This window comes from Coregonus lavaretus (genome assembly GCF_964263955.1).
Source record: "Coregonus lavaretus genome assembly, chromosome: 17".
NCBI lineage: Eukaryota > Metazoa > Chordata > Actinopteri > Salmoniformes > Salmonidae > Coregonus > Coregonus lavaretus.
In genome coordinates this window covers 19,910,596-19,920,545 of record NC_140004.1, presented here as the reverse complement: position 1 = coordinate 19,920,545, position 9,950 = coordinate 19,910,596, and the positions used below count along the sequence as shown (strand labels likewise).

Below are 9,950 nucleotides of genomic sequence, written 5' to 3'. Positions count from 1 at the left end.
TCACCTAAAATAGCTGTTCATTTGGTTACCAAGTGGATCTTTGTTCAGTATGTAGCCTCCCAGTTAGCAATAAGCACTTGGGAGGTCAAAGTCCTTCCAGAGTGGTGGCGCGCCTTGTGTCAGCTTTGTTGGCCAATTCCTCATTCACGCCGCGCCCGAGATATGATGCTTTGTCCGCCGCAACTGTGCTCCTGCCGTTCACCTGACCTTCAACCGCACATTTCCCTACCAGCGACACTACAGCTGCCAGTCAGTGGCAATTCGCTTTTCCAGCGTCAAGTCAGTGTAAGGGCTACATCCTGTCCTGTAAATGATTATGTGTGTGCGATAACGAGGTTCAGTCCTGGTAATCTGGATCCACTGGTGATGCGTGCTTAAAAATATCGTTAACCCCCCCCCCCCCCCCCCCCAAAAAAAAAAAAAAACATTATGCAAGCAGTAGCCTATCCAAATCAGGGAGCCAATTGAACGGCTTTCACAGATGCGATTCGGTTCTTCATCCACTAGCTCTGAGTGAATGTCAATGAGTAAGGTATGTAGCCTACACACTTATTATTAAATGGGACATTTTGTATGTTTGATTGTTTTGATTAATTTGATCAAGACAATTGTAAATACATTGACTCCTCGAATTTATGTTAGGCTACATTGATAAAAAGCGTCTGTTGCTCACAACTACCTTATTACGTTTAAACTCTGTTATTATAGTTAACGGTGTTTCCTCATAGTTAACTTCATTTGGAAATAAAGCGCTCCTATGATTGCTGCACTAGTAGTGAAAACATTCCGTTGATGCGTATCCCATCGAAAAAAGCCTAATTTGGAAAATGTGATTTTTTTTCATGTGGATGTTGCGGTGTTAGAATATTCTCATCCGAGTCTGCAAATAAAAAACAAGGACAAAGTTGCATTGGTTAGCTACTGTATTTAAAAAAGGGCACTTAATAAACGATGTCTATCCCCAATAGGTCTGGTCTGGAATCACAGTGCTGGATTTTGATGGACATAGCCTACAGTATGCTGAAATTGAAGTTTGGTCTTCTAATATTCTTTGCTGTGGTATATTTATATTGGACATGGTCCATATATATCAAATCAAATACAAACAAATACCCTGGAAAAACACATTGGCAAATTCTCATAAGTGAGAAAACAATAACTCAGATAAAAGACACAAAGCATTTAATGGTGTCTGCCTACAAAGACCACAGAGTGCATGGAGCAATCCGCATCATTAGTATAATCAGAAGAGATGATCTCCAGCCACTTCATTGTTTTTTCTGTGGTGGACATGGCTGCTTTCCTGCCTCAGTGACACAGGTAGAGATGCACAGCGACCATTTTGGATTCCCCTTTGTGACCACAGATGTGCTGTGCCAGAGTCCATCTATGTATAATGTGACACATGTCACTATATCAATACATTCAGATATCAATGCCACCCAAAACCAGCACTTCCTGTCCATACAAAACAAAGAGCTGAGAGAGAAGATATTTCCATACAACTTTACAGTGTGCATCTCCAACCTTTTCGGGGGCTACAACAATGTCCTGCAGTTTGTCCAAACTATGGAGATGTACAAACTCCTTGGGGTGCAGAGAGTGGTGATCTATAACACCAGCTGTGGTCAGGACTTGGAACCAGTGTTAGTTCACTACAGGGAAGAGGGCATACTGGAGATAGTAGAATGGCCGATTGACCAGTTCCTCAACCCATCCAAAGGCTGGAGGTTTGAGGAGCACAAAGGAGATCTCCACTACTATGGGCAGCTGACCACTCTGAATGAATGCATCTATAGATACATGTACCAGTCGAAGTATGTACTTCTTCATGACATTGATGAGATCGTCATGCCTTACCAACATGCCAATTTGCATCTACTGCTGGGGGACCTTCAACACCAGCACCCCAGAGTAGGAGTCTTCCTCATCGAGAACCACATATTCCCCAAAAACCATTACGAAGACAGTGGCAAGTTCAAACTGCCACAATGGAGGGAAATTCCAGGGATCAATATCCTGGAGCATATTTACAGAGAACCCTCGAGAAAAGCTGTTTACAACCCAACCAAACTGATTGTCAACCCTAGACATGTGGTACAGACATCTGTTCACTCTGTACTGAAGACTTTAGGGGAGACCTTCTGGGTACCTCCTGATGTGTGTCGGCTAATACACGTCAGAGTTCCCCTGCAAGGGAGCCTGACTAAAGATCAGCTGCTTGTGGACAAAAAGCTGTGGGAATTTGAAAAGGATCTGGTTCAAAATGTTGACAACACTTTAATAAAATCTGGACTGTTGCTTTGATGATGCAAATCTGATTTTGACATTCCTTTGTCATTTTTGTTTCTTGGCCTATTTCATATGAATAACAGTCTGTTTTGCTCTAGCCAAGCCGTGAGGACTCGTTAGAAGGTAAAGGTCAGCCACATCCCAACTCAGCAGAAAATGACTGTGCGATAAAATGAGAAGGGAACGGACGATTATTGCATTATGATCATCGCTGATGTTTTCCTGAGCTTTCCAATATCTATCTGATGCATTTCACACTACAAACCATACTTCCTTCTGATTTATTTTTGGCCTATCTTTTTTGCCATGTATTTGTGTGTTATTCAGTGTGTTGCTATGGGTTAATAGCATTAAGGCCAAATTCAATGTTTCATAAAAATAAAAATAAATATTTGTTTATTATACCCCCAGGGGTCCTAAAATAAAACAGCTAGATGGTCCATGTAACTACTATCTTAAAACAATTCCATATGCTAGGTTAGTAAATATCATACAAAAATGGCATAGATTCTCAGTTTTGCCACTTTTGTTAACTCTGTTTATGTCATTTATTTGACAAACCTGTCTTTAACTTGTCCCAAGGACCTCCCCTCGTGTATAAAAAAGGTGGCGTTACATTAGAGTATGTAACGTTTTCAGCCAATTATTCAGCAATTATCAATAATTTACTGAATAATTAATAACATTAATAACATTAATTTCCATTTGACATTTGCGTGTATGGGTGTGTACTATTACTGTCTGTGAGTGTGTATCATTATTTAGATTACATATTAGTTCCAGGTCCTGTGGGTGTTGTAGATGTTGGAATCAGCTTTCCCAGACACAATCACATATTATTTCATCTTTATTTATCTAGGTAAATCACTGTGTATGCATTGTGATTTTCAATAAACCTTAAAGTGTTCACATGCCACATCAAAATACTACTGTTATTAACATGATATTACAGTAGGCAACGATTTTGAACATTGACCCTGAGTAAAAGGTTATTTTCAGGTCACGTGCAAGTTTGTGTGAACAAGTTGGCAAATTGCCATGCATTTGCTGAGGCCACAGATTTGTGTATTTCATTCCTTTCAGACAATTTGTTCTCTCAGTCTCTAGTCCATTTAATGCATAGTGGTAGAGCTGTGAAATCATAGTACTAGATTTTTTCTCTATCCTTTCTATCTTTCTAGAGCTTCACATGCCATTTCCACAAGTAGTTTCCTGTGCAGGAAGCCTGAACCTATGATATCCTGTGAGAAAAGACAAACATAATTATGTTGAGATACTGTACTAGAGTCATGAATTAAAATGAGTCTTCCAGTTAATATGTACTAAAAGTGGCCAATAGCCATGGGTCTGCAATTTAAATAATCAAGTTTATGAAGGTAGAAAATACTGTAATATTGTAATTTGTCAAGTATCTTTCAATTGCACACTTTCAAATGAAAGTCTTTGAACTGAAGTGAAAAACCTTGACAATATGTGCACCTGCTTCCTCTCTTCCTGTTTCACAAACACCCGCTTCCTCTCTTCCTGTTTCACAAACATCCAGGGCTGGACTGGCCAACGCCTTTCGTCCTCAAGGAAAGAAATTATTTACCAGCAAACAAAAACTGCTAATGTGTATTCACCGTCAGTTATACCCACATGCATTTATACCTGTCACTTTAGTGTTAGTTTCCATACATTCTGCATCATTCCATTCCATTGTTTACCTTTCTTTCCTCTGTCACGTTCGTGTGATTGTTCCTTAGGTTCGCTAGCAATAGTGGGTCATATGGCTAACAGATTACAATTTGGGCAATAATTTTTGGGCAAATGCCAGATGGGCTGGTCCATTTTTAGCCCACTGGGCCGGTCTAACTTGTTTTTTTTTGTGTGCAAAATGACTATTATCTGGCTAATACTGGGGGCCGATGTGGGGGCCTCGAGGAAAAAAATGGGCCGGTGAGTTTTTTTTAGAGATGGGCCGGTGTGTTAGAAATGCCAGGCCCGATTTCTTGTCGCAGTCCGCCCCTGCAAACACCCACTGAATGTGGTCCTCCACTTCCAACTTCTCTTTGATTTTGGGGTGTGTTTTCATGTATACTAGTCATTGAGTATGCTTTTGGTTTACAAATGAACAGTTGTAGTTCAGCACAATGTCTTTGCTACTTCCCCCCCTCCATGGTTTTTAACCCTGCACCTTTGAAACACATTTAGAAAGATGGATGGCTAAATCAGAATACTACAGCCTAGTGACTAAACTGGTTTAAGCAGAAAGGGACATTTTCTCTGATGTCCATATTATGGCCCTGCTACTTGAGGCCAACTCCATTCAGCACAGAGTCTGATAAGTGCAATCAATCTCAAACGGTCTTGTACTCCCTGCTTAAGATGGTTTAGTCCAGGCCAGGGGAAGAAATGCTTTCTTATCGGTTTGATCTTGCAATGCAAACACCATTTGCCTCACTGCTTCGACGAAGCTAAAGTCAAGTACCTTCAGAATAGCACCTTATAGCTGGTTCATGTGACAACAATGACTTAAAAAATGATAGAAAAACTGAGATAAGATAATATTGCCACACCTGTAACATTATCACAATATAAATAGCTACACGCCATTCTAATGCTATAGGACCACCTGTGGAGTGTTCATTGTAATGAATCCAACCAATCATATAAAAAGGTCAATATTCTTTACAAGAACAGATTTTGGCAAAACTGTGTCCCCACAGTTTAAGATCCATTTCAATCCAGTTTACTTACTGCACCACAGATACGTGTCCAAATATGCATGAAATCCTTAGTGATAATAATGTTTGCCTTGTCTCATGATTAGTGCTTTCTTGGCTTGGTTGGCACGCTCTGTCTCACAGACCTCCAGGCTGTGGGCCTGATTCTACAGTGGTTGGTGAAGGAGGGGTCAGTGGCCTCTCAGGGGCACACACAGTCAGTTCCAGCCTTCAGCTGGGGGGGGGGGGGGGGGGGGGGGTTCAGCTCAGTAGGGGTATCTAGAGATGGAGATGTAGATTATGAAGATGCTCTGGTATGTGATGCGGCCCTGTGTGGAGAGGGTAGTGGCCTGCACCCTCAGACGCACCAGGCCTGACCTCTGCAGGGGCCGCAGGGATAAGATGATGCCCCTGCCTGCCTGGTCCCTGATGCCAAACATCTGGCCCCCTGCCCCCACCTCTGTACCCCCCTCACTACCCTGTTCCAGGATGGTGAAGGATGTTCTCTCCTGCAACACCCCCCCCTCCGAGAAGGCAGACAGGCGCACCACGTTGTGATTGGCTGGGATGCCCAGGGGGAGGGTCAACAGCTTGTACTGCAGTAGCAGAGGGGAACCCCCAGAGCCACAGTCCCGAGAGCAGGGTCCGTAGCACGTCCTGCCATGGAGAGAGAAGAGTCAACTGTTACACTTTCAGAGGTACTGACACCGTCTGTTATCAGCTACAGTAGGTCCAAAGATCTGTGATAAATACTGTTAACTACTGTACAAAGCAACCACTTATTGGTTTTGTGGCACCAATGGTCGTGACTAGATAACTGCACAACAATTACTTTATGGTGGTGTGATAGGTAACTATGGTAACTACAACATTACAAAAATACCCAGGAAACCTTCTGTCTAACCACACATTGCAAACACACAGTGGCGTTTTATTGAAGCTCCATACCCTGGGCTCTCTCCTTTCTGATAGGATGCAGGGCAGGGCGTGTCCAGACACTGATATCCTCCACGAGTGTTGAAGCACATCTGGTTGTGTCCACATTGGATGCCTTGTACTGCACACTCATCAATGTCTGCAATCATCAGAAAGGAAACTTAGTACCTGTGTGTGTTGTTGGCAATGCAAACCCAGTCGTGATGGGTGGTTTATGTAGTGTTTATGTGTATTGTTTGTTTTCTCCATACCTTTGCAGCTCCTGCCGTTGGGTAACAGCTGGTAGCCTGTAGGACAGAGGCACTGGAAACTGCCTATGGTATTCTGGCACTCATGTTGGCATGGGTTCCTCAGCAAGCACTCATCCACATCTGTACAGAGACCGATGACATGATGAGGTGAGCAAGACATACCAGACTCAACTCCCTTGTTTGTGGCCTTTGCTTCCTGTGGACACACACACACACACACACACACACACACACACACACACACACACACACACACACACACACACACACACACACACACACACACACACACTCACTCACCGACACATGTGCCATCTCTGTTGGTGTAGCCTATGGGGCAGCTCTGTCTGGTGATGCGGGATACCCCATGATGCCGAGAGAGGAGGGGCCTACCCAGTGATGACACCAGCTGTGGGCGCAGTCTTGCCCTGACGCGGCTACCGTTGGAAAATACCTGTCCTCTCTCTAGACCAGCACAAGAGCGCCCATCCCCCAGTAACACAGTGCCTGGTGGGCAGAGGCACCGGAAGCTGCCTGGCACGTTACGGCACTGGTGGGCACAGGGGCTCAGCGTCTGTAGGCACTCATCAATGTCTAAAAGGCAAAACAAGACTCAGACACTACTTATAACAATATTTTATTGAACAGTAGCATATTGTTTTGTGCGGTAATACATGTCTATGCCAAAATGTGTCTTACCCAGGCATGGACGGCCCACCCCCTGGGACTGGTAACCTCTGGGGCAGACACAGCCGTACCCTCCCATGGTGTTCTGACAGATCTGGCTGTAGCGGCACAAGTGGCTTCCATCCTGGCATTCGTCCACATCTGTGAATCACAATGTTGGTAAACACAGGGCATACTGTAATGGTAGGATCAGCATTCTCACACCACAAACCTGTACCTGCATGCAACAACATTCAAAGTAAAAGATGGCTGAAGTATAAATGGCATCATACCCATGCAGGCCCCATTCTCTCCCATTCTCATGCCAGCTGGGCAGCTGTCAAAACACTGGTAGCCTCCCTCTGTGTTGCGGCACTGCTGGTGAGCTGGGCACACATTCCGGCTGCACTCATTGATGTCTGTATACAAACAAACATAAAGGGTTAGATATTCCACAAGTTAACTCACTGCTTCCATATGATACTGGTATGAAAGATTTGATTCTGTTTAAAATATCATCAGTGAGTCACAGGTGACACTGACCCAGACAGCGCTGGCCAGAGAGCTGGTAGCCAGGGTTGCAGGCACAGCGGAAGGAGCCCAGGGTGTTCAGACACTGCTGCTGGCACGGGGAGAGAGACGACTCCTGGCACTCATCCACATCTGAAACCCACACCACAGGTCAAACTCTGTTACTAATACACCTTATTATTATCATCCTATTATAGGATGGTCTAGAATGTATTCCATTCAGTTGATGAATGGCTGAAAGAACATCCCCCTCAAAAACATTTATTTGTTGTGAATAGACTTGCCTTCACAGCTGGTTCCCATGGCGCTGGGCTTGAACCCTGGGCCACATTTAGCCTGGCAGCGGTATGTGCCAACCGTGTTCACACACTGCTGGTTGTAGTGGCACATGTGGGAGCCCTGGGCACATTCATCAATATCTGTAGAGAGATATCATACCAAATGTGAGGTCAAACACAAGAACACTGTCTACAATACAGTAGTAGGATGTATACTTTCACAGCGATAATATCAGTCCAGATAATCTCGAAACTCCGGAACCAAATAGTGCGTGTGCTAGCTAACTGATTCTGTTTACATTAAAAAAATGTAACAACTTTCACAATAGATTACCTTCTGAATTTTGAATGGCGCCGGAGAAGATGGCTGCCATTTTACAGCCCTCTAACCAATTGTACTATTATGTGTGTTTTTCCGTGCATATTTGTAATTTGTAATCACTGTACATGTTTCTGCCATCGTCTCTTATAACCAAAAAGAGCTTCAGGATATCAGGACAGCGATTACTCATATCGTATTGGACGAAGATTTTGTCGGACGCGAAGGATATCCTACAGACACCCGACAAGGCCCAAATCCCCGTCATTCGCATGAGAAAGAGACGGAGATATCGTGGACGTAGGTCGGGGTGCCTTGTAAGGATCCAACGGCGAGCGAGTAAACTGCCTCTTCCATCAATCATATTAGCCAATGTTCAATCATTTTAGAATAAATTAGATTACCTAAGATTACGGTTATCCTACCAACGGGACATTAAAAACTGTAATATCTTATGTTTCACCGAGTCGTGGCTGAACGACGACATGGACAACATACAGCTGGCGGGCTATACGCTAAATCGGCAGGATAGAACGGCTGACTCCGGTAAGACAAGGGGTGGCGGTCTGTGTATATTGTAAACAACAGCTGGTGCACAAAATCAAATACTAAGGAAGTCTCGAGGTTTTGCTCGCCTGAGGTAGAGTATCTTATGATAAGCTGTAGACCACACTATTTACCAAGAGAGTTTTCATCTATATTTTTCATAGCTGTCTATTTACCACCACAAACCTATCTTTGACCTCATCTTTACTAGATGCTGCTCTTCTACTAATCTCACTGCAACTCCCCTCCATGTCTCCGACCACTACTTTGTGTCCTTTTCTCTCTCGCTCTCCTCCAACACTACTCACTCTGCCCCTACACAGATGGTAATGCGCCGCCGCAACCTTCGCTCTCTTTCTCCCACTACTCTCTCCTCTTCCATCCTATCATCTCTTCCCTCTGCTCAATCCTTCTCCCTCCAATCTCCTGATTCTGCCTCCTCAACCCTCCTCTCCTCCCTTTCTGCATCCTTTGACTCTCTGTGTCCCCTATCCTCCCGGCCGGCTCGGTCCTCCCCTCCAGCTCCGTGGCTTGATGACTCATTGCGAGCTCACAGAACAGAGCTCCGGGCAGCGGAGCGGAAATGGAAGAAAACTAAACTCCCTGCCGACCTGGCATCTTTTCACTCCCTCCTCTCTACATTTTCTTCATCTGTTTCTGCTGCTAAGGCCACTTTCTACCACTCTAAATTCCAAGCATCTGCCTCTAACCCTAGGAAGCTCTTTGCCACATTCTCCTGCCTGCTGAATCCCCCCCCCCCCCCCCCCCCCCTCTCTCTCTGTGGATGACTTCGTCAACCACTTTGAAAAGAAGGTTGACGGCATCCGATCCTCGTTTGTTAAGTCTAATGACACTGCTGGTCCTACTCACACTGCCCTACCCTATGCTTTGACTTCTTTCTCCCCTCTCTCTCCAGATAAAATCCTGCGACTTGTGACTGCAGGCCGCCCAACAACCTGCCCGCTTGACCCCATCCCCTCCTCTCTTCTCCAGACCATCTCCGGTGACCTTCTCCCCTACCTCACCTCGCTGATCAACTCATCCTTGACCGCTGGCTATGTCCCTTCCGTCTTCAAGAGAGCGAGAGTTGCACCCCTTCTCAAAAAACCAACACTCGATCCCACTGATGTCAACAACTACAGACCAGTATCCCTTCTTTCTTTTCTTTCCAAAACTAATGAGCGTGCCGTCTTTAGCCAACTCTCTTGCTATCTCTCTCAGAATGACCTTCTTGATCCAAACCAGTCAGGTTTCAGGACTGGTCATTCAACTGAGACTGCTCTTCTCTGTGTCACGGAGGCTCTCCGCACTGCTAAAGCTAACTCTCTCTCCTCTGCTCTTGTCCTTCTAGACCTGTCTGCTGCCTTTGATACTGTGAACCATCAGATCCTCCTCTCCACCCTCTCCGAGCTGGGCATCTCCGGCG

At 44.8% G+C, this 9,950-nt stretch overlaps 2 protein-coding genes across 2 annotated transcripts in view; one reads left to right on the top strand and one right to left on the bottom strand.

The window, feature by feature from the left end:
• Positions 1-493: 493 nt before the first annotated feature.
• LOC311144187 (uncharacterized protein) lies at positions 494-3,209 on the top strand. The gene is made up of 2 exons (XM_084180193.1): positions 494-532; positions 969-3,209. Exon 2 carries the CDS (start codon positions 1,000-1,002, stop codon positions 2,305-2,307), a length of 1,308 nt encoding a protein of 435 aa, XP_084036319.1. The 5' UTR covers positions 494-532; positions 969-999; the 3' UTR covers positions 2,308-3,209.
• A 2,054-nt stretch (positions 3,210-5,263) lies between these two features.
• Positions 5,264-9,950, bottom strand: part of LOC311144884 (hemicentin-1-like) — a gene marked incomplete at both ends in the record, with an annotated part of 82,943 nt that continues 78,256 nt past the window's right edge. Inside the window, 8 exons of the mRNA XM_084181052.1 lie at positions 5,264-5,654; positions 5,946-6,072; positions 6,185-6,304; positions 6,485-6,778; positions 6,884-7,012; positions 7,144-7,269; positions 7,394-7,513; positions 7,666-7,800. Coding sequence (XP_084037178.1) covers positions 5,264-5,654; positions 5,946-6,072; positions 6,185-6,304; positions 6,485-6,778; positions 6,884-7,012; positions 7,144-7,269; positions 7,394-7,513; positions 7,666-7,800 — 1,442 coding nt within the window. The remainder of the gene's footprint in view (positions 5,655-5,945; positions 6,073-6,184; positions 6,305-6,484; positions 6,779-6,883; positions 7,013-7,143; positions 7,270-7,393; positions 7,514-7,665; positions 7,801-9,950) is intronic.